We start from the raw sequence: 25,838 nt of genomic DNA on the forward strand, positions 1-25,838 counted from the left end.
TATGTCGAGGTAATTTGATAGACAGAGGAAACATGGCAGACAAATCATTTAAACCAAACCAGACCTATAATTTAGGAAAATCTTTCATTTCTTTTCTTTCATTTACAAAAGAAAGCCTGTAAATCATGTTTATCTGCTGACAGCAAGAACTCCAAGGTGCCAGGTCTGACTGAATCAGTGTTATATTTAATGATATGGAGGTGTTAAGATAAGGCTCTTGACAGAATGCTAATTTCTTGCTAGCACAATTTCTACATTTTAATATAGACTATAAAACAGATTATATAACAATTATTTATTAGCAGTGTCACTTCAATGCAAGAAGGTTCTTGGTTCGAATCCCTATTCAGCATGTTTTCCCTGCGTCTGTATGGGATTTGTCCAGGTACTACAACTTGCTCCCAAAGTCCAAAGACATTAAAAATTCCCTCACGTTTCACCTCATTAAAATAAAACAATCCACGTCATTAACTCTGTCCATCACAACTGCACAGAGCAAAAAACAAAATAATCGAAGGACATACAGGCAGAACGGAATTCGAAGATATCTTCATCTATTATTTGTATTCCAACAGGTTCCCCAAGTCCAGTGAATGACCTCAGATGTTCCATCTTTCCTGCAGCAATGAAAGTACACGAAAACCTTCAAAGCCATAATGCAAACAATGCCTACAGGTTCCCCAACTTTGGCTGATTGCTCAAACCCTCTGTTGAAAGCGTGTTAAAACAACATTGTGTTACTAAACCTTCCGATGCATCATCCTAACAACACAGTAATGCAGGAAGTAGTTCTCTTTATTGTTGTCAGAATGTTGAGACAATGGCAAGTAACGAAGGGATTGGTTTGTGAGGGAAGAACTAGCCTTCAAATGATGGAAGAGCAGGACAGAAACCCAGTTAACTGGTTTGGGATGAACTTCTTCTCTCCAATTGTTTATTTGTTACATACCTTTTCATTTTATTTATGGTCTTGAAATCTGAATATAGGGATGTGTTTCACTTTGTTTTGCCGTTTGACTGTTTCACTCCACATGTAGAGGTGATCACATCTCATTACTGTCAACGTCAAGCGTCTGTTTCTTCTCCAGGTACAATTCAAATCGCAGCCAACAACCTCTTCTCATATCAGCCCAACTTCAGATAAGAGACCTCTCTTTGTGCTTGGCAGACTAATCCTCCGAATAACAATCTTGCTCAAAAAGGGAAATCAAAGCCAGGTTGATTTCGCTCGCACAGGCACAAAGCCTCCAAGCGCCGTTCCAACACTAACAGAGAGCATTCAAAGTTGTTGGTTTTCCAAATTACAAGGTACAGAAACAACTGCCCTTCACTTTTAACGACGTAAAACAGACCACATGGTTTAAAGCTGCTAATCCAATGGCTTTATTTCGGCTAATTTAACAGGAAGCAACAAATGTGGAGAACTTCCAGTGATTACGTGGACTCGAAACAATGCAGAGGAATCATCAGTGGAAGAGAGGAGCGAATGAAAATATTGTTCTTTAGCAGGAGGTATTCAGAAAATGCAGCATTGCTCGTCTATTGAAAATCCTGCATGTTGAGCAGATGTATTCTGGCCAGCAACAGTGTTTCTAATTGGTCAGTCGGTTTAATTCACTGAATTTATCAGAACACGGAATTTAGCCAACAGAAAAATGTATTTGGCGGGCTGGTCATTTTGTGATGTCACTTATTCCCAGTGCTACACCACAGTATGATGTATGTATAACAATCAATGATGTTACTTTTCATATTACTTAATTACTGTTTTAATTATTTATCCAACATGTCAATGTGCCAGATTTAATTTTCATCCGCAGGTCCTGGCAGGCTGGTGGTACAGGAGAGGCCTCTTAAACTAATTTGTTGTGTTTTACTTTGGGTTTTGAATGTAAGTTGTGACTTATTAAACCTGAATGTTCATACGAAAGCTGTCTTTAATATTGACTCCCGTCCACCAGCTTGTGACCATGTCGCTAAGATCAGGTTTGGCAACTTGTGTGATGTTTCAGGGAGGGACATGGAAAGGACACAGGTGAACACCATGTGTCTTCAAAGTAAACACTGTATTCTCCACTAACACCCTGTGATTTTTTAATTAGCAGGATATGAAGCACAGTTCACTCACTGACTAAAAGTGAATCAGATTAGACATAGAAACCCACCGAAGTATAATAAATTCTGATGACATGATTGGCCTTGAAGCAGTAAGGAAACACAGATATGGAGGAAGGGGGGGACAGCAGAGAGCAGTTTGGGGAGAGAGAGTTTCACCTGTAATAAATGCGTAACAGGATCGCAAACCAGCAAGGAGGCAACATTAGAGATCTCAGACAAGGCGTTATCAAGCAAGTATAAAAACACGTAAAAAATCCAAGCTTGCAAAAGTAATATACAACCTAAAGATGTTTGATTAATACTCAAGTTCTCCTGGTTCTGGAAAGCACAGTGAGCTGCATCTCACGTATGAAAGGTGAGACACAAAGTTCAGGTCAAGTCGTCTCAAGTTCACATGTTGTCCTCATGAAGAAATCATTTTTCAAGTTCATCATTCATTAAAGAAAAATGTGAATCAATGTGAGAATTTGCTGCTTTTTAGTTTAATTTAGAAATTGAGTATCTTTGGGTTTTGTTACTGTTCATTGGACCAAACAAGCAATTCAAATTTGGGACGCCTATTTGCCCCATTGTCAATCAACATTTTTTGGACCAATGGATTAGTCGTTTAACTCAAAAACTAATTAGATTAAAATAACTGAAAAAACATTTCAAGAGAAGACGATAAGTGTGAAGTATACGTCCGCCCAGAACTGAGATGCATCATCAATCAACATATTTTTCTCTGTTCTCTTTTACTATTGTTTTGACTTCTGTTTTTTGTTTTTTTTTACTGTTTGTTATTTGCCCCAGAATGTGCACAATGTGTCCTCCGTGTTCGAAAGTTCTCAGAAGAAGTAGGTGACCTAAATGTGGCGAACAGGAGGCTTGTCAGGATTTCCAGCGAGAGGTTCCCTGGTTCGAGGCTTCTGAAGAACAATAACAAAGTTAGAGCAGCTTCTCGAACAAAGTGAGAGCACAGCACACCAACAAAGCCGAGTCTTGCACAGACGGGTTCGAACAGTCAACTGAGAGAGGACATGAAAGTAGAGTAACAATACAGTAGTGGTACAGTGGTTTCAGAAGACGGCAAACGAACTGAAATGAGAGTTTACGAGGTTTAGAGGAGCGGGAGACTGGAAATAACCAGTGAGGAGAAGAACAAATGCCAAAACGCTTTAAATTACAAGTCAAATTCACACACAAATCTATCTTTCACACAGCCAGCGGGGTCAGGGGCAATTTTGGGTTCAGCGTCTCCCCCGAGGCCACGAACATGAGGATTCGAGGAGCTGAGGATCTAACCATCGACCATCTGATCAGTGGACAGCCCGCTCTATCTCCTGAGCCACAGCCGCACATGAAGTGAAAATAATTGAAAGCGTGAGAAATGGGGAGAGTGAAAGAAAGCAGCACGGCAAAAGAGGCACAGCCAGACACAGAGATATAGAGAGACTCAGGCCCAGGTGGATTATGGGTCATTTCCAGTTAAGCAGGTCTGCCTACTCCTTCTTCTTTTGTTCCTCTCCCACATATTTACACAGGGAACAAGAAAGAATACTAATTATTATTATTATCGCTAGGAATCATGAATTATTATTATTAGATCTTAAAAAACAGTTGGGGCGACTGCTGAGGTGAGTAAAGCCCCGATCACTCCGCTGAAAGAAATCATCATGATGCTTTTGGACAAACAACTAGTCTCCTCTAGTTACCACCATAAACTCCACACCAGTGTTCAAGTAAAAAACTGTTATCATCGATCTCAAGAGCTGATAGTCTCATGATCCGCCTCTCAGAAGAAACAAAAAAGCCAGATTCACATGATCTACATGTGCTTTTCTCAAACATATTTCAATCACACACACACCAGCACCACTCAAGACTTTCACATCAACAGTGAGACAACCAATGAAAAAGGTGAAATAAAGATAAGCATGAACGCGCCAGTAGACCATTGTTTTTTTCCCCCCCACATGAATCATATTAGTTTCACTCCATATATTGTCCCGCAGGTCATTATATAATCCTAACGCATTGCTCCACTGTGCATGTGATCAATAGCGAATTACGCACCCTGACATTGTTTAATTTACCACAGAGGGGCTTCAGGCAGCTGACCATACATTAGCCGTAACTGTTGTTCAAGCCACATTAGAGAGGAAATGGAGACTGCACGCTTTAAACGAGAGGCCGACGGCTTAGTTAGTAGTTCTCTTCACTTTCAAGGAACAATCTGAATCATTCAGGGGTTGAATTTGACAAAAATTCCATCAAATGATTTAAACTAATACACCAATGTTTCAGAAAGATTTTTTACCTCAGCCAAGGAGGTTATGTTTTCAATAGAGTGTGTTTTTTGTTAGCAGCAAAACTTCTTGACCGATTCTCATCATACTTGGTGGAGGGACAATGCCCAGGAAGAACCCAAATTGGATTATTTAAACTTTGATGGGTTTTAGTCATAAAAAAAGAGTTTTATGACGTGTTTTATGACGAATAAATTTTTTGTTTATTACTCAACTTATTACTGCACACGGGTGCAGTTCTAGTCAAGAATATTTCTTGTGGTTTCTATTGGAGAGTAGTCGATCTCAGCCAGATAAACAGCTGTAGACTCTGCTATGGATTCACACACACACACACACACACACACACATAAACGTATCAGTGTGAAAGACATGAGGAGCAGTGAGTATGATTGGACACGGCGTGCATGACAACTTGGGAAGGGTTTGGTCTCACTGCTAAGTTCTATTTATCTATATTTTTATGTATGCTTTTCACTTGTCAGGATCGGGTCATTCATCCCATTCACATTCATCATTTTGAGGTAATGCCAAGTGCAGACGACACAACTTTTATTGGATCACTGTGCAGTTTTAAACTACAACTACACGACTTGCTGTCTTGTGATCAGGAGTCTTGCGGCCATTGTGAGTTCATGCTACACGGCTCACTGGTGGCAGGGAGTCACACAGTATTTGATCTTTAATCAGAAAAAAACCAGACTAATGTGTCTGGTCTCCAAACTTTATAGTGCCTTCAGCCAGTCCTGCGCTCTAGTTGCAATTGTCGCTGATCCATCTAGGTATTTAGCCTGATAGAAATCTACTGTTGCAGAGCCGAACAAATTGTGTCTCTGAAGAGGTCACACATCGCAATTGGCGACTGCTGATCAAATTGCAATTTGGCTCCATTGTCGGGCTTTTGTCCAGGAGTTCCAACATTGGTTGGCGAACAGAAAATCTGACTCAAAATCATGTGGTATGAACCAGGCATTAGCTACATTAGCTACAGTTGTTAATGATCATCGTATCATACTGAAGAGCCTCTATAAATTACCTGTCTATTAAACAGGTTAAGTACCAATTAGCAGTCTGCACTCCTGTCTGCTAATTCTTGACAAGCATGGGGTCCATGATGGATGCATAAATAAAGCATGTTTACTTGTGATTCATGGAGGCTATGGTGCTAAAGTGTGCTCCAGGCAGCTAAATAATGTAATCGCGTGGAGCATTGAAGGTATGCATGACAGGCTGGCACCAAATCTCTCAATAGAAATGTTATTTTTTACTTTAATACAGCTTTGAAAGTTGTGACATAATTCTGTCAAGCCAAAGCAAAAGAACAGGAAAAAACAGATATGGAAAAGCTATGAAATCCCCCACGAAAGTTTTTGCAAACAGATCCAAAACACGCTGTATATTACTGTAGAAAGATGCCAAAATGTTCAATATTCAGAAACAAGCTACCCATTGTGAGTACTCCCAGGAGCTTTCTGTAAATATGTCGGAGGCATGACATATGAACAGATACGGATTTCAAATACCGTTATATCCGAATATGCGTTCCAGTTGCTGCTTTCCGTTACAACGGTCTACAAGGAAACTTGTGAGGGACGTAAGATGAGATGAGCTCAGACCTAAGCCTTTAATTTCAGCTGCTAAATCAGTAAGCTTGGCTCCCACTGTTAGCAGACATGCTACATGCTCTGACTTACTAGAGGCATGCACGTATCAGCATGCAAGATACAACTGCAAAATCCTTCTCACAATTCAAGTTCAAGCAAGACCATACCCTTGTTAACACAGTGGAAGCTAATTCTGCAAGTTAGTATGACCAGACAGGCAGCTGTCAAAATAGCCACTGTTAAATTGCCACTCGAGGATGAAAAACCTCAAACAGAACTTACAGCTTTACAAATAACTAAGGGAATAGTCATTACTCCAGATGTTTTCTTATTGTAGCTTAGTCCAGCTATGTGCTATTTGCGAGTTCAGGTCAAGTCTGCTGGATACCTAAAATGTGCCAGAGTTTAACAATGCAAGGCAGTGCAGGGCTGCAGTCCAAACCAGGACACTCTTCCCATATGTTAGAAGGAGAAAGAAAAGGGCGAGGTCGCTGTCCTGTTGTATTGTAATCAAATACTTTAAATGTCTCCGAGTGTGAGATCACTACTCGAGGAGGAGACTGAGTTTACTACTGGTGACTCATATTTAGCCAGAGGAGCGCTGACCTAAATGATGCATGTTTTGATTCCCGCAGCTTGAATGGGAGATTGAATGGCTGTGGTGTGTCTGAGCAATGAGAACACATCTATAATAAAATAGTTCTTCTTATTCGGAAACATCAAAGGAGGTCTGCTCAGTGCATATCCATATATCACCTGGTCCGGAAACTTTTGCAAGCAGGTCGCCTGGCCTGCTCAGCTATTGGTCTACTTGATATTTCAATGGAGAGCTTTGGGTTGGTGCAGTAGCCGCATCATGGCCATTGTTGTGTTGTTTTTACTTGCACACATGCCACTAAATGCATTTTATAGTTTGTAGGCATCTACTTTTATTTGCAAATAAAAGTAAAAAACGCTCGCACCATCGAGCCCTGCAGACCCAAAAATCTATCTTTTTGTCGTGTCCAATTTCTCTCACACAGACTTGCTCTCATCTAGTAACGAAATAAAATGAAAGCAAATAAACAATTAGAGTGGGGACAGTAAATTGTCCGTGCCTTCCTGTTGCAGTAAATGTCAAGTGACCGATTTATTACGAGCAATTAGTGGGCCTATTCCGCATGTTTCACGTAAATCAAGTATGTGCAGTCGGATGAAAAAGCCCCCACACCGCTACTATATGGATAATGGCAAAGTAATAGGGAACATTCTATTGTGCGAACAGTGAGCAATGAAAGATTTACAGCACAATGTCTGAGCAGAAAATGAAGAGAAGCAGAGAGATGCTATACCGAAAGAAACGAAACAGAAATGCATAAGGAGAGCTAGAGACATCAAAGAAGGAAGAGTCTGGAGGAAGAGCAAGTGGGTAAGGTGTGTAGGCGGGTGTTGGTTATATAGCTCAACACTGTTAATCATTCTGTGTTTCTTGCAGGCAAACAGTTCAAATACATGGTCTTTAGTCCAGGGTAGGAAAGGTGAATGTGTGAGTATGTGACTATTACACAAGGGGCCCGAATCCAAAACTAATGTGTCTACAACTTAGAGCAGAAGCAGAGTACCGGGTTTTCTCAGAGCTTTCCGCTGTGGAAAAACACCAGAAAAACATAATCATCATCAATTAAAAAAGCAATTATTCTATTTCAATTTACAGATTAAATGTTCGTATTTTTGAAATGTCAAAAGTAATGACGAAAACACACCACACCTTAATAGAGCCGTATCAAAATAAAAGCATGCTTTTGTTCTGACAACCCGGTAATAGGATAAACGTCCACAGCCACGCTAGTGACTCATTCATGTACAATGGTGCTTTGAACTTCAAACCTCAACATGCAACAATGCTAACAAAGGCAATAATCTGCTGATGAGTGGCAGGTAAAAATTTGTTATTGTGTTTAACACACTGGATTATCGAGTTAAGCATTTGATAATTAGCACTGATTGAAGAGCACGGGTAAGGCTGACTGGTGACTCATTAGCTTTCGCGGGTACGTCATCATAAACCATACAACTGGTTTGATTACACCACAATCTGATGGTAAGGGGAATCCCCATAACACACTTTATGCCAATCCATCCAATAGATAACTATCCACTTGAAACCACAAATGTCCACCTATTGTTGGCAAATCAGAGCATCACCAGAGTCACCAGGATTCTTTTTCTAGGAACCGTGACTGTCTTTATGAAAGTTTGAAGAGAAGATATAGAATTTTTTCAGTCATCTCCCACCTTGATTACAATTATTCAACTTACAGTAGTATATGGGTTACACTCAGACACTACGTATGCCAATATTCCCCTTAAATTCAATCAGGCTGAACCAAATTAAAACACACCTATAGAAATCAGTCCCGTAAATATGCCTGATTTAACTCATCAATATCCATGAATTATTCTCGCAATGTTGAACAAAGTGATTGCTTTTCCAGCCACAACAATACTCTCAGACAGCACAGATCTGTGGCAGATGATTTAATATGACATTTAGGATTTCAGCATTAAGTTAATTAAATGAAATAGAAGCTGTGGCTGAATCATTTCGATGCTTCACATTCTTCTTTCTGGTGAATCTCGCTGAAAATGCATTAAGTGTTCTTCTTGTTGTTAATTAATTAATGGCAGAAAATGTTATATTTTAATGACAATAACAGCTGCACTGTGACCTATAGCAGGAGTAACCCTAACCCAAACAACAACTTAAAAGAGGCACAGGCTTCAAAAGCCTTTGGCCTTATCCCCACCTTTGAATCTAGGCCAACTTACAGTATGTCAGTAAATAAGCTATAAATATAATGAGACTGGCACCTTGCTGCTTCCAACACATAGGTCTATTTCCAACATTGTTTTGGCGAGGCAGAAATTGGCCCACTAAAACTCGCAGTCGCGCATTATCATCAGAAGCTAAAGCGCCTTTAAAAATAGCTGTTTGGCCTTAGCGCTAGCTTGTGCTAAAAATAAACAGGCTCCAGACCCAGAGGGGCTTCTATTTTAAAGAATGACAGAATGGTGGCTGAGAGGTGGGTCAGTATTCCCACGCAAATGAATGGATCCAAGTAGCAAGAGGGAACAGGCTCAATTTACTTCCACTTCAGAGACGGAAAGTTCTTAAAATGAAAGAAAAATGTTTTGGTAGTTATAACCTCAGTTTATAAAACTTTGCAGAATAAAAAAGAAGATGAGAAAAAGACACAGACAGATCTACCACACTATCATCCAGCCGTTAACCCCATGTGTCCTGAACAGACACCAGTCAGTGATAAACTCACTCACAGTCTACGTCTTCAACACTGTCTACGCCCTTTTCTACTGTGGCCTGCTCCACCCACACAGACATACAGAGTATTTTTCCTTTCACACCAACACTGCTGCTTCATCCTTGCTCTGTGTTCTCTTATAACTCCCTGTTTTGCAAAGGACTTTCTGGTATTTTATTTCTGGACTAGAAGTTAAAATTCACTCAAACTGGAAATGAAAATGCACCCTTCTACAGATTGTCTGGCACATTTATTCTGTTCAATGCGTCATTTCTTTCTTTGCCATTCAGCCGTAGGATCAAGTGGACACTGAAGAAAACGAGAACATGCTTTCACACCAAACCACAACATCTCACATGCTTCCCAGTGTTGACTTTGGAGAAACGTAAAATGTAGCCTCTATGTCCATCAAAACCAGGGTTATAATTTGAATTAGGTGGTCACGGAGGGGCCATCTATATTCAAATGGCCATGAATATAGATTCATGGCCATTTTGTTGAATCTATAAAGTCCTTAATATGAGTTTCCAGATCCAGTTATACTGGAAAAATAATAAATAAGTGTAAATACGAATGTACATTTTTCCTGCCTTTCAACTAAGAATGGGCGTAACTCTATGTAAATTCTTGTATAGGTTTAAATGTTTACTAGAAATAAAAAGGTCTACTAAAGTCATTCAATAATATTTACTGTCAATACTGAGTGCACTTTGATAAAAACAGGTCCTTCTATCAGCTTGCAACAACAGTCAATTTAAAATATCTGGAAAAAGGGTTATTTAAGTGCACAGCATTAGCTCAGCAAACACAACAACAAGAAGTGGGTCACCTAAGAGTATAAAGGCGAGACCTGTGCTGAATCTCATTAATGGTGTTTTCACTGAGGCCATTTTCAATTTTCCCTTCAGACCGGCTGCAAAGGATCTTAAGATTACACAAGGTGCAAGTCTGAACAGCAGCTACCGGGGGGGGGATTGTTTGCCTCCACATGTACAGTATCCTTGGTCAGGTCAATCATTGATCGGCCTATGGCACAAGGTCCTCTGCGTTGTCTGGTGACAACCTCTGACATTGCCAGCTGAACACATGCGGCCTTCAGTGCTGCAAATGCACATAGGTGTGTACATAGGTGCGTATCTACACATTCACAGGTTTATCGATAGTTCAGATGCAACATAAAAATTGCAGTAAAAACTAGTAATCCCCCCCCGGGGATTTTTCTTATTTTGCTTAACGTGGGAGGGTGACAGGTGACAATCCATCCACTCTCACATCATTAGCAGTCAAACTGGAAAACACAGTCTGCACTTGCTCAGTCTCTTAATAAAGCTACTATAAGTATTGGATAAACAAGTAATATACAAATTAACCCTACACGTAGCTCCCCAAAAACAATAATGAATAATAATCAGTTAATAATTCAACGATTTGTTGGGATTCGTGCTCTTCAGAGTCGAAAACCTGTAATTGTTAATAATTCCATGCTTTCTAACCCTGTGTTGGAAAAAGATGAAATTGAGGACATATTTATTCTATTTTACATTGCAGGCAAATATGCTCTAACCTTACATCGTGTATATGATCTCCAGGGTCCTAAATCTGGCAGGGAAGTGATATCTTGAATTAGCTATAGTTAAATGATCCGAATGAAAGGAACGCATGCAGCTCTGGGACTGGAGGGATTCATCAAGTTGCTCACACTTCAACAGGTTGGATGATCACAACCAGAGGGGTCTGAACCTGTGGCCTCCTGCTGACAGTCGCCACGGTTACTCTGCCTCCCTAGCAACACTGAGAGTGTCAGGTGCAGGAAAACGCCTCTTATTTCTTGAACAGTCACCCAGTACAGGAGCGAAAGGAAGAAGAACTTCAGAAACTCACCAACACTTCTTTTCTGAACCTTATTTGTGCACATTGGTATTAAATGTAGACTTAGTCAAATAAGTACAATGCAGCAAGTCCTCCAACCTGTACAACCATGTTGCACAGGTTGATATGACCCATAGTATATCTAGTGCAGGGGTGCGGAAGGTTCAGCATCAGAGCCACAAGGCAGCTTGACCTGGCTATCAGGGTCATTGAGAAATGATTACTTTCTGCAATTCAAGAAAATAACATAAAATGGTGGTTGAAGAGTTGTGTAGTACTTCAGAGTCTACCCTTCCAGCCGAGTGCCTGTAATGTCAGAGTGAACATATGTTGTGTGTCATCATTGACATTGTGAGCACGAAAAGGAAAGGAGATGTGTAATGTAGCTATCAGCTAACTCACTACAATCCTGACAGACCCATGCATGTCAGGATTGTAGTGAGTTAGCTGATAGCTGGAAAGCTGAAACCGTGTTCACAAGGAGAATTTGTGCAGGAGTGTCCTGCTGCCACGGCAGAGCTGCGGGCAAAGTCTCCACGTGTGTCAAAGTACCGTTGCAAAAACAAACAAAAAACTGTTTTCGCCATTTATAGTTTTTCACTCTGGTACAACCACATGATACAACCGATGAAAAAAAATTAACTGGGCATTGGTGTGGGTGGAATCATTGCCAAGTTTGATATGAAGAGGGAATTCGTCTCTTTGCAATGACGCGCACACCATCAACAAAGGTTTGCATGCAGTTTGAGCATGTTGTTTGGGTGAAGACCAGCTGTGAGCAGCTTCATCACTACCATCTTACATCAGATACCTCGTCAACGAGAAGCAGTTCCAGTCATCACAGTGGAGAGGTTAGTGTTACAGGTTAGAATTAATAATGGCCCTGGAAGGATCTTCTAAAAAGTGAAATAGCCCCTGATAGGAAAAACCCTGATCCACCGTTGAACTTGTGAGATTCCACAACTGTCATCGCCATGGGTACAATCACAAACACCCATTGTGTCCCGGTAGCTGGTTTAGTCAAATAAGTTTCTTGCTTTAATGATAATTTTTTTGGATGACAGCAAGTTCTCGTATCTAGTGTTGGAGGACATTTTGGAATGGTTTGGAATGGATGATGGTTAAAACAAGAACTTGACATGGGATCAAAGTCCTGTGTGTTGTCAACCCATGCATCCACTGCGGCCTTCTACTAACGTGGACCTTGTCCCTCTACGTCACCTGATTTCTTCCACTGCTGCTTATATAATTCTGTTAGTAATTACACTAGAGGTCCCCTAACAATAAAACATAAGTATGGGTTGTAATAAGCTGCCGGCACAGACAATCTATGGGCCCGTTTTTTACAGGACAGTTTCATAAAATGAAAAGTATCATCAGATATAACTGAAATTCTTACTATGCAATCAGACAGATAATTTAAGCATGATTTAAATTAATTGATGATTACAGACTACATTAGTTCAAACTAAAGAGATCTAACAAAAACCAAGTATAAATCAAACTTCCTCTAAAATTCGTCCTAGTTCTGTTTAAGGGGAAGATAAACAGTTGAACTAACAGTGATCCTTGAACCTTGGCAGTCAACCCCAGGCAAACCCTGCCTACTTTTCATTTAGTCCAATCAGGAACGTGCAGAAGGCGATGTGACATGCGCATTCCTCCTACAGATTAAGGGCATTCGTCTCCTTGCTGACTCAGGGAGGAGGGATTTAACATCCGTGTTGGAGCTGAGAGACAGACGGAGAGAGGAAGTGATCGACAGCCCACACAACAAACAGAGCAACAGAATCCCTCGCAGAAAATCAAACCAATAGTAAAGAGCAGAGAAAACACAGCGACACGGTGTCCAACTGCCGTCAGGGTTTTGACACGGACCGGCTCAGAAAGCTGGACAGCTGCAAAGACAGGAAATTCCACCGAAATGATTCGTCAATCAGAAAACACGTCTTGACACGTCAGAGAATTTACAGGACTTACAGTGAAACACAGCTAATAAAATGAACTGTTATGAACCGATTTGTCTCAGAAGAGAGGAACGAGAGATTTGACAAGTAATAATGCTCATGAATAAAAGCAGATATGTTTAGATCTAGTAACTGAGTCGGATCTCTCCGGTTTTAGGATCTCTCCTTGTGTTTTAATCGAAAATAAACCTAGTTCTGTAGACTGTCACCATTGATTAAGCTCAATCGCATGTCAACAGGTGACATATTAAAGGGAATACCAAAATAAATGAGTAGAGAAACCTGTTCACGGATGTTTGCATGAAGAGATCAGTGGTTCTCTGGATGTATGAGGACAGTAAAAATTATGTGGATCGTATTCTATAGCTTTTGCAGTCACCAGATCTCAACCCAAATATACACATATGCGAGAATATGCAGGGACATCAGCGTTTCCCACAGAAGTTTATCTGTGGCAATGAAGCGTGCTACGTGCTACGTGCCACCCCCAGCCACTACTACCACACAGGGAAAAACTGGCTGCCTAGACGTACAAATCAGTCTCAACTTCTGAGCAAGGTACCTACATAATGATAAACGACGACAATAATAATAATAATAATAATAATAATAATAATATAATTTTCTCTTTTAATCCAGAGCAGCACAAAGAGCAAAAAGAGCAGCGGTCGGAGCCACTATAGCCTCCAGACTCCACACTTCCTGTTTCCTGGCCGAGTTGTTGCCAAACATAATAACCTCAGTCCTCTGTTTATGAAGCAGAGAGAGTCAGATTAGTCGGAGCTATATTTACGCTCACTCCTGTCGTATCCGAGCACAGTTTGCTTGCAGAACTTTTTTTTTTGTAATGCAGCTGAGAAAGAAACAAACTTTTGTCAATTTACAAACACACACCAATTATCATGTTTGCGTTTCTGGCCCCGGTTGCGAGCCGAGCTAGGTTACGCTGGTTAAGTGCCATCAGAAGCAGGAGGGTGACAACATATGCACAAACACTCACAGGAACGTTCAAACATAGTATTGTAAGGCCATCCCATAATTAATTAGACAAGGGTGGGTTAATAAGGGGCCTGCTGGAGGTATTCAACAAGTACTCCATTCTGAATATCATCGGTGTAAACCAAGAAATTCCGATCAGCTTAACAAAACCACTGACTGTCATCACATGATGGGAAATGAAGCATTTGTTGTTGTATGTATGTGTCTGTTCCAGGGATGTCACGAGAACTAATACTTCAGTGCAAGGTCGAAGCCAAAATTCTAAAAAACGGTACCGAACAATACTGACCCGCCGCTGCAGGATGGTTGCCGCTGCTGCTTCAGCATCGGGGAAGGTGCACATTGCATGTCCTTGTACCTTGTAATCACTTGTTTACCAGTGCCGAGGGGGGGGGCTTGCACACCTGATAACTGATATCTCATAATTTTCCTACATGCCTCTGTCTCTTCTTTTTATTTATTACTTGAAGGGTACATCGCCACTGTTGTTTTTTGTATGTTCAAATATTTTTGAAGAGTGTTGAAGTAAATTGGATTTATTATTTCGTTTTTTTGCCTTGGTGTCGTTTCGGGTATCAGGAATCGAGAACATTTCGTGGTATCGGTATCGACTCCTGGTTCAGTATTTGGTCACTATATTCATACATTACTTAAAGCAAATATGAGTGTGGAAACAGGATTCAAATAAATCTAAGCACAAGTTTACAATGTTTAAGTGGCAGCTTGAAAGAAGTGAACAGCAAAAAAAAACAATGAAATTTCATACAGGGTTAAGGGCAGAGGATGCCACACCTTATTAAGCCCTATCTAATATGGGCAATACAAATACATTTTGAGGATTGATTGATTGATTGATTGATCAAAAATGTCAAATTGGGCTCAGGCAACCTGTAAGGGATATCTGTGAAAGTTGTTTTGATGTTTTTCAGACTAAATAAACAATAAGTAAGCACAAAAACAGTTTACCTACTATCAATAATGAATAGTTATAGTTATAAGTACTGAACGCTTAATCCCGATGGTTCCCTTTTACCTTGTTTTTATTTTGTCCTGCAGAAAGAGGTTAAATCCATCATGTGGCTTGTTACACAGGCCTGGGATATGTCCAACACCTAACACCGAACGTAAACAACCCAGAGCAGTCTTAAAAACAGCTTGGCTGCTAAGAGGCCTAGACCTGCTTTGGCTCCCTGCACTACAGTGACCCTAAAGCTGTTTTCAGACATGATCTGAGGGTGAAATCTGGGGAATTGGCTACTGAGTTAACCCGCAGTTTGCCTTCCACACATGCAGAGAGCAGCGGGAGGTTCTCTGCACAGACACGTTCACAACAACATCAAATCATCTGCATCATTCGGCAAGTAGCTGGGTGCTGCAGACAGAGGCAGGAAGTGACGTATTAAATCTGCTACACACAGACACCTGTTATCAACAAAAACTCTCGTGACATCTTCGTCGGTGCCTACTTCGTGTGTGTCACCTCTTTTTCACCGGGAGATTTTTAGTTTTATCCACTTTTGCGTCTGTCGCACATTAACATTGCGTTATTAACCCCACCACTCGCTGGCAGTGAATCCAGCGGGGGATCCCCTGCTGTGTTCACACATCGGATTCTCCTGGATTTCTACGGACATAATACTAGGAGGCCAGGCAGAGAAAGCCGGCAGAAACCGCGAAGCATCTCACTCGGATATTTGCGTTAACACATGCACCTCCTGTGGAGAAAATACAGAAGAGCTGCGGAGTTGAGTGCCATGTCTGAAAGCAGCTCGAGTGAGGCCTGCTTCAGAGACTCCGTACAGTAGGCTCCACAGGGGGCAGCGAGGAGGGGGCAGCTAAGAGGGAGGAAGAGTTACAACAAGACAGAGTGAAAGAAAGAAAGAAATTCTTGTTCAGAAATTATATATGTTATATATTGTGGCTGATGATCGAGCTGATATGTATAAAGCCTCTTCAAAGAAACAGCACCAATATGGCATCAGCTCAATCTTTTAGATTCGCAATGACTTAAACAAGTTAGAGGCACAAGTGATATCCACTAACAGCATTATGATACATCTCCACCGTTAATGTAATACAAGACACCAGAACATTTCCACACACCCAACAACACACCGCCTGCCTGTTTGCGCCCGACGAACCTTTGAGGCCCCGTCTGGCTCATCAGTCAGAGAACAGAAACTGCATCAGCGTTAACAAATGATGAAGGATGGTGGAAACACGCTGCAGAAAGTGGTAATTAAACCACAAGTCGCAGCGAAAGGAAAAGAGGAGGGAAACGTAGACTCGCATGCATCAAAGGTTATCAGTAAGCCTATTAAGCAACAGGAACTCAAGCAAACAATGTGGATTGAGGTTGGCATAATCTCAGAGATTACAAATCCAGGAAACTGTCAACAGACATGAGTCTGACCTAGTTTGGCTTTAGGTTTTGTGTCAGCGACCTGGTACAGAACCTGAGGTAGCTGTTGTGAAAGGACTAGAAGACACTTGCGGTAGGACATCAGATGTCCTGAGTATCCAGTTCATAAAATGTATGCAAATGCTATATTTCATATTCGTTTTATGTCAAAATATAAAGAACAAAACTCCAGCAAAAGAATATACTGAAGGATTTGTTCAAATCAATATAACAATATTGATTTGAATTTATTGAGACTGTTTTGTCATAATTAAAAAGGTGGATCACATGACATAAAGAAATTAAATACAATCAAAAACTTTTATCCTTTAAATCAAACATAACATTCAGTTCCATATATTTTAGTTATGATAATTGATTGATTTACTTTCAACCAGCAGAGTTGTGTAAAATAAGCACAAGATATGATCTAACCGATGCAAACAGTCAAAGCTGGGGTGACCACAACTGGAAACAAAATGGTACAAAGCAGTTGCAACTTCCAGTAAAAACAAAGCTGATATGTCTGCTACCTATAGTTTGCACAAACAACAACATGTGAAATAATGTAACTGTAATTCATGAAGGTGGGCAGACAACCAGGGCACTGCACTCATACCAAGCTCTGACTGAAGCTAAGGGGCAATTATATCATAATTATCAACCTATGCATCATCATAATCGTCTACATCATTAGTGTTTTTTTTTTTACATCAGGGAACATTCATGGGACACGCCCCACAAGTTCAACAACTCGTGTTTACGTTTCTGCTGCTGCACAACTCCTCCCTTCTATTGGCCCCTCGGATCAGTCTCTCCAACTGTGAACAGACTGTGCACTTTGTTCACGGGCCCTTAGCTTCTATCCCAGGGAGGAGGCCAGATTGCCAGTCGCTGCTAAAGATTTAAGCCGGGAGCTCCGTTTTATTGTTTTTCTCTCAAACTGTAAATGTTTCACACCACAAAAAGATCTGCATCTGATATGCTCATAGACTTAAGAATATTCCATACAGAGAAGACATTGTTGTGGAACCTGTTTCAGTGGTTTTATGGCGTTAGGTTAGACTCAGAATTAAGTCCATTGCAACCAAGGGTGAAGGTCATCTAATCACAGACAAGCCTAAAGCCAACGTGTCAGACTGACATATATGTTTTTCCAAGTAGAGCATGAAGCCTCGTGCCCCACCACAGCTTCACCACGATGCATCTGCAAACTCAGGTCTGGCACAAAACCCGTCTTCCCTATTTTAAGAAGCAGCTGCAAAAATATCATTTGGCAATAAACAGTGATTTTAAGATTTCCAAACGTCGAGCAAAACCACAGTCTTCATGTAAAAAAAAAATAAAAAAGGATGTGTGTGTGAGAGCCTGCTTTGACTTCTACAATCTGAAGCACACTTCTAACATAAGAGTCTGTGTGTGTGTGTGTGTGTGTGTGTGTGTGTGTGTGTGTGTGTGTGTGTGTGTGTGTGTGTGTGTGTGTGTGTGTGTGTGTGCGTGTGTGCGTGTGTGTTTGCCCGACATCCTTGTGTGTTCAGCTCTCGCATGCCTCTGTGAAATGCAGAAAGCTCGGAGAGGCCTATCAGGGGTGAGTAGGTGAGAAGAAAAAAAGTGACTGAGTAGCAGTCTAAGGAGAGAGAGACGCAACAGCACGCCAGAGCAGATATGTACACGTGGCCTCCCAGCCTCCTCTGTGTGTACAAACATACACACACACACACAGAAACACACACACACACACAGAAACACACACACACACAGACTGTCTGTCTTGCTGTCCACAGCTGGCACACACTGACACGCGCAGCACGGCAACCGAGACGAGTTTACATCAGCTTTTCAACCGTTATTACAGTCAGCGTGGCTCAGGACGTCTTATGGCGAGGTTTTAAACTTAAACGTGCATATCATACATGCTGCATGTTGCCTGCTGCATGTAAAAAAAAGATACAATGCACTTTATAATGATTCCCAATCACAAAAAGAAAATAACTGAATATCTAACTAATAAAAGTAGCATAATGCTGTTTGAAAGAACGTTTCAGGGGCCCCATTTCACCCTGAGCTTAAAAGCATCATTTGTCTATTTAATTATCAGTTATATAACAGGAGGCTGGAGCCAAGCAACGTGATGGAGCCAAATTGTGTTCCATCTGGGCAGAAAATTCCCATAGTACAGCGGGCTCCATGATATACAGTACGGTACAGTAAATGGAGTCGGCTGCTATGCTAACTCATGTTGGAAGCCAGTCATTTGATATCACGGTTGGGCCGGTGTGAAAATTTCAAAGCTGGATTCATATTAAGCCAAACGCCGTAACAGACCACCAGTAACAGACCCCCCCCCCGAGGGGAACATAATGACACAGAGAGAGCCCCTGAATTAGGGTGTAGCGACTCCAGTCCTCTTGGTGGCGATACTGCTCCTCTAAGCTTGTTTACAAACCGCCAATGAACACTAAAATAGAAAGAAATACCCGAGTGTAGTGGCAACAATCAGCACAACAACAGAGCGACCAGGGTTGGAGCGGTATCCCAGTACACCAATTAATGATTATCGTGCCGTGTGCTTTTGCTCATGGGAAAAAACGTGAATCAGCGGAGAATCTAACCTGGAGGATACACACACGTGTCCCCTCCTGACTGACTTCCTCTCCACACACACACACACACACACACACACACACACACACACACACACACACACACACACACACACACACACACACACACACACACACACACACACACACACACACACACACACACACACACACACACACACACACACACACACAGAGAGAGAGAGAGAATTGAAGAAGCGAGAAAAAAGAAATGGAATACTTTAGATTTCATTGGGTGAACATCACAGATGGTTGCAACCCTGTGAGCGACACATGGTGGTTTTACTTCTCACAACAATTATTCAAACCAAAATGTTGCCATAATGACACAGATTTAGTTTTTTTTTTTCAGGCTACCACTTTGAGTTTGCCAGGACTCCTCTCGTCATCACTCACCCCAAAAACTACCCAGATGAAATCTCTCGTAAACAGACACCACATGTGCCCTTCCGTTGACTTAAATTTGATCTCCTTCACATGGCTTCTTGGATCGGCAGTAAATTGCGAAAGGCTAAAGGTTAACCACATTGTCATATTGCATAATTGTGCCGTCAGCACTGGTTGCTGTTGTAGGCTATTTTTAAAATGTGCAGGAATGTGTCATAATGACAAATATTGGATCAGACAGTTTAGAACAAATCAAATCATGTTCTTGTTCCAATTGAGAGGATTCTTATTTTTCAAAGTTGGTCAAATAAAACACATCAATACAAGATGTCACTTTAGAAATCATGAGTTGGGTAGAAGACGAATAACAACTATGTACTAAAGGATAAACTACAAATGAAAACGAGCTTTAGTTGCAGCCTTACAATCATAATAATCTGGAGATTTTATTTTCAAATCGATCTTCTACCTCTAACATAACTCAATACCAAATATAAAGTCGTCGAACTAGGTGTATCATGATTATTTCAAAGAACAGGACAAACAAGAAATAAGAATACCTAATTATTGCTAATCTGTGCTTTTCTGTTGCACGATTTTGAATTTGTTGTGTTTCTTATCGTTTTTTGGACGCAAAGTTGATCCGTGTTACATAATTATGCACTGGCCTTGCGGAGCCTTAGTGCTGAGCATCAGGGGGAAACAATGTGACAACACATGAGAATTGATGAAAGTAGCTCAGGTACAGAGGCACTGAGGCACTGAGGCACTGAGGCACAGATTCTTGGCAAACTGAGTTCTTTAAAACACCTTTAACCTTTAGTTATTTACTAATATTGGCAAATGATAAAATGATAAAACACTTAAGAAGAGAAAATAAAGACATTTCATGAAGCATTTAGTTTTGACAAAGCCTTGACATCAGTGTTTATAATGGAATCTGCAGTGTTTTATATGTATATAAAAGACCTTAAACAAACAGTGACTAAAGGAGAGTATAGATAACAGATATAAACCATCACTCAAGAGACTTTAAGCACAGTTCAAACTGGTTCGCAGCACAACGACCCAGGAGCATATCAGTGTGACAGCAGGGAGATAACAGTAGCTGCTGACACCCATGTTCATCTTTCACTTGTTTACGGAGCCAAACACCTCAATGCTCGTTCAGAAGGGACGAGGCTGACTCATGACGTCCCCCTCCCCCCCCCATTTGTAAAGCAACATCCTGGGATGTGCCCGTTCAAGCTGCGTTCACAAAGACGCTCGTATAGCAGCGAGTTTATATCTCTCTTTTAACAGTGCACTCACAGCCAGTGCAGTTATCAGATAGCACTGCTAAGCTGAAGTGAAGCGCGCCCACCGGACACGTCTCATTCTCGTCCCGCCGCATGTGCATGACATTCTCACGAGGTTAATTTTCCTCTCACTGAACGAGACCGTACTGCATCCTCTGAAATGCACATATCGTGTTTTCACAATGAATCATTTCCTGTGAGATTACACTATTAGGTAACTCTGTGATATCTTTGTGGCGAGAGCCTTCTTACAACACATGTTTGGAAAAACACAAGAACACGGAGGAGGGAGAGTTTCATAGTTCCACTAGAAAAAGACAGATTTTCAATATCTGACTTGTGAGCAACCAAAATATCACCACAGCTGCAACTTTGTTCCTTGTAACCTGGCAGCTCCTAAACTAACTCATCACCTTGTCTTGCGTCTTCTTCCTCTGACAATAATAAAAGATTTTCCATTTGCCATGGCATTCCTAAAATATGATGTGATGTGAACGAATTGGAGCAACGTGTGACCCCGATTGGAGGCGATAAGCACCAGATGCCCTCCACCCCAGGGAGGCCAGCGCTCCATCCCAAAAAGAAAAATAACAATAACTGTCACAGACAAACATACAACACCACCTGAGCTCCCTCCTTTCGAGCTGCTCAGCTAGAATCACACTCTCTGACTCACTGGCTTAAATACTTTCATTCCCTAAATCCACACTCAAGGTGTCCCGTGGGGATGTGAAGTGTCCTGATACATCACTCTGAACCTGATCGGATTTCAGGAGCAGTGCCAAAGAAAATAAGCTCTTTTGCTTCTTTGTTTTAGGGTTAGGGTTATTACAGTTGATATAATTGGTCACCCCCTCAAAAAGGTAGAGCAGTTTTATAAATTACGAGGTTTTACATTAAAATGTTCATGACTTTTATTCTGAAAACCTGACTGATTTTAAAGATGACCAGAACAGGACACTGAGTCTGGAGAACATCTGATGGAGACAAACCTGCTACAGCTCAGACTGGAATACAGTAGGAATCAGTTTCCTCTTCGCATGCAGTCAACAGAGCAGGATAAAGTTATTTCAAGTGACCTACCTGGCGAAGTTGACAGAGAAGGCTGCCATGGCTGCGGAGGGGAGCCCATCGTTGCCCCTCTGTATCCCGGAGGGCTCTCCAAACCTGCTCCCCCTCGTCCAGCTCTCCCCGAGTGGAGGCAGATTCGCGAACATGCCAAAAGGCTTCTGGTCTTGTAGGCCCACGGTGGAGGACGGGTTGGCTTTGTAGTGGTAGCCAGGTCCTGTGCCGACACCTGTGGTCGAGGACATCGGGCCTCCTCCGTGCAGAGAGCTCATGCTGCTCTGGAGGCACTGCGACTGGCAGAAACTGCCGTTCTCCTGCTTCTCCTGTTTGACCACGCCAGGTGTGCGGATGTGAATGAAAGTGTTGTCGTGGTCTTTCTCCTCCTTGATCATGACGCTGGAGAGAAGCGACGGAGGCTGCTGATGCTGATGTTGTAGCTGATGTTGCTGGTGCTGTAGCAGTTGGCGATGCTGCTGCTGCTGGTGTTGATGTTGCTGTAATTGGTGCTGCCTGTCCGTGCCATTCACATTGGTACAGTTTCCTCCGTTACCCACCAGAGCCTTTGTTTCGCTGAGCAAGCTGCCGGCAGGACTGCCACTGCCGCTGCTGTCATGTAGGATGTTATCCAAGTGTGCCACTTCTGAATCCAATTCAAAATCACTGATTTCTGGCAATGAATTAGGAAGGTCCAGGTCTTGCCAAATCTCTGTATCCTCAATAAGGCGACTGTTGTTGCCATCCAAATCACACGGACCGCCGCCCGTATGTCCACCATAAGTTCCCAGGTCCTTTTCCAGAGAAAAACCTCCCTCCTGCTTGATGTGCTGTGGGAAAAGGTTGGGCAAAGGCAGGTTTCCCAGGACGGAGGTGTGTGAGGTGCTGATAACAGAGGTGGACGTCCGTTCGACATCAGAAATACTCTGGTTCAGCAACGGCAAATTGTCCTCCATGTTGAACATAGCAATATCCGGCCGTTGTCGTTTCTGCAATCTGATGATTTTACCCTCCTTCATGTCTGACCCCTCACACTGGCCACGAGGGGACTCAAAGAGGCCACCGAACTCCCCCTGGTCTTTGGTTGCAGCCCGTCCGTTTGGGGCCACTGTGAGCTGGGGCAGCGAACCAGCCGTGTCACCTGTGTCACTGCCTTCTGCTGTCTCCCCAAATGTCAGGCTGTCGTCTCGATTACCGTTGCGCTTCAGTCCACCCTGATCCATTTCTTTATCCTGACGGGACAGTGGTGGGGGGTGGGACACAACACACACACACAGTGAGAGAGAGATAAGACATGGTTAGCCTATGAAAACAGGGTTGATGGATAGGATGACACACATGACGTTATTCCAGAAGGAAAAGCTAAAAACAGACTATCGAAACATAGATCTTTGACGGGATTAGGTGTATTGAAACATCTGTATCGCATCTACTGCCTCTTCCAGTATGTCTCTGCCTACACTGTCGGTCATCTTGTGTCTTTTCATTTTTCACCAAATTCAAGATATCTTCTCCTTTTCACTCCCATACTGGAACAATATGGAACAATATGGCACAAACCAGGCCGGGTGAAGTCGGTATAAAAAAAAGAGAAGACCATAGCCATCACAATTAGATAAACGACTACATTGTTCATGCTATTTCTTTGAACTGTGCCCCCAACTCAAAGAGTCAAGAGGCACATGACAGCCAGTGCTACTGAGCACGTGTGCAACAACATACATCTATTGGAAGAGATTAACCCACTCTGGGCCTCCGAGGCACTTGTTCGCTCTGTTTGCATGAAAGGGGGAAGATTGGAAATTCCGTCAAAGCTCCATTTAAGAGCATGTGGCATTTAAATGACTTGGATTTGAAAAAGAACTGAATTCAAGTAGAAATAAAAAAAATGCAAAAAAAGAGGAGCTTTTTGCATGTCAGGGTTCTGCAGCATGTATCTGTTGATCATTAACAGTGATAAGTGGCGTGTCAGCAGGGGCAGAAATGGACCAACAAAGCGAGCTGTGTTTTCAAAGTCAGACCCACTGGATTCATATTAATTAAGTTACATTCTGCGATGAGTTTTTGTTGAGATTTTTCTTTTAGTATTTTTGCTCATAGCTTTCACCACTTCCCCCCCGCCCACATATGTAATGTAGTATGACTCTGCACTGTCATAGACTGTGCTGCATATAGATTATATATGGTGCTCAATCTTACCATATTTAGGTGGCTGGTGTGATGCATTTAATGGGAAGTAACAGTTACAGTAAAGTTTGGGGAGGTTCGGATCCTGTACTTTTACACCGAGAACAGCCACCACGCAGCATGACAGCATTAGTGCAACCTGTTGGCGCCGAGGGGAAACTGCGCTGTTCGCACGCCTACAGCCCGCGGGCGCTGATAAACACACGCATCGTGGAAGTTTGCGCAGCATTTGTCCTTTTTTCCCCCCTCGCACGAAAAGAAAGCGGCTCCTGTGCGCGCTGCCGGCGGGATACTGGCTCAGTGTCACAGGGTGCACGGGGCTGGAGGTGCGAGCGCGGGCAGAGCGCACGGAGCCGCTCGTCGTCGGCCTACCTCGCCCCCCCCCCCCCCCTCCACCCCCCTCTGTCTCAATATTTCTGCAGAAATGTAAAAAACTGATAACGTGACAAGCCGGATCGTACCTGTGGTGAAAAGGGGGAATGCACTCCCCGCCGCTCAGGTCATCTCCCGTTTTAAGTCCCGAGTTTGGATGAAACAATATTCGGAGAAATTACGCAGCGTCCACCGATCCAGTCAAGCCCTCGGATAAAGCCCCTTCCTCGCAGGAGCGTTGCGCATTGAAATGTCAGCCGGGTCCGTCGCTGCCTCTCCGGCCGTGGGGCAGGGAAACATCGTCCGCGGCGTTGAACTGTTCCGAACTCGAGTCAAGAGGAGCGTCGCTGACCCCGCGGGAGTTTAGCGATCCATCGTGCGCGCGCCCCAGCCTGGGCTCGATGTGTCGGTAACTTTTAACACACGTCGCCGGTGCAGGGGAGAAAAAAAATGAAGGTGGTGGTCGCTCACTTTGTGCGCAAGGAAATTCAGGACAAATCCGCGACGGAGCGACAGATCTGAGGCGCTGTCCTCCGCTGTTGCGCCATTAAACCCCGTGAGTACATTAAAGTTATATAATTCAGCAGTACTGCCCTGGCGCACTCAACTGCAAACTCGAGCAGGGCAGGGCGGACAGATAGGGAGGCGGCGTCAAGGCCGGCACAACTAGGGGACTGCTTCCACCCTGTCCTGTCACAATAAAAGCTTTGTGTTTTTTGTTCCCAGCCATACAAATTACATAACAATCAATTAGCTTTATTTATATAGCATTTTTCACACTAACACAAAATGTAACACAAAGTGCTTCACTTAAAAAGAACACACACGCACACACACACGCACACACCCAAAGTGATGTCTCCATAGTTAATACTTGCCTAACCCTGATCCTTGACCTAAACCTAACCTGACTTGTCTTTTGTCCCCATAAGGAAGACAAAACCCCCATGATGTGACTGAGTAAACAAACGTAGGTCCCCACAACATGGGTAATACCTGGACCTCACATACACACGCACACACACACACACACACACACACACACACACACACACACACACACACACACACACACACACACACACAGCAAGGGCTTAATGGGGCACTGAGACAAAAATAAGCACTCAGCAAAAACAGGAACTGATGAAACATATGGAAACATGCATGTGTCCATACAGGAAATAAAAATGCATATTGTGTGCGCAATGGACACCTTTTTTCCCAAAACAGACGATATAATGAAATAAAATAATGAAATTTGTTTTTGTTCTTCTTCTGCTTTTATTCGGAAGCAGCACAGCACAGCTTCCTGCCCCCCTGTGTGCGCGTGGGGCAGCTTGACGCAGCTGTTAGTTTGACACTT

General features: G+C 42.5%; 1 protein-coding gene across 2 annotated transcripts in view; it reads right to left on the reverse strand.

The window, feature by feature from the left end:
• LOC117774936 (glucocorticoid receptor) overlaps window positions 1–25,094 on the reverse strand; it is a 63,006-nt gene extending 37,912 nt beyond the window's left edge. For both annotated transcript variants that reach the window (XM_034607666.1, XM_034607665.1), the window contains exons 1-2: window positions 24,565–25,094; window positions 21,938–23,148 (exon numbers count right to left, since the gene is read on the reverse strand). In XM_034607666.1, the coding sequence (XP_034463557.1) occupies window positions 21,938–23,139 (1,202 nt within the window). In that variant the 5' untranslated portion in view covers window positions 23,140–23,148; window positions 24,565–25,094. The remainder of the gene's footprint in view (window positions 1–21,937; window positions 23,149–24,564) is intronic.
• Window positions 25,095–25,838: the final 744 nt, after the last annotated feature.

The sequence above is a fragment of the Hippoglossus hippoglossus genome, chromosome 14 (genome assembly GCF_009819705.1).
Source record: "Hippoglossus hippoglossus isolate fHipHip1 chromosome 14, fHipHip1.pri, whole genome shotgun sequence".
Lineage (NCBI taxonomy): Eukaryota > Metazoa > Chordata > Actinopteri > Pleuronectiformes > Pleuronectidae > Hippoglossus > Hippoglossus hippoglossus.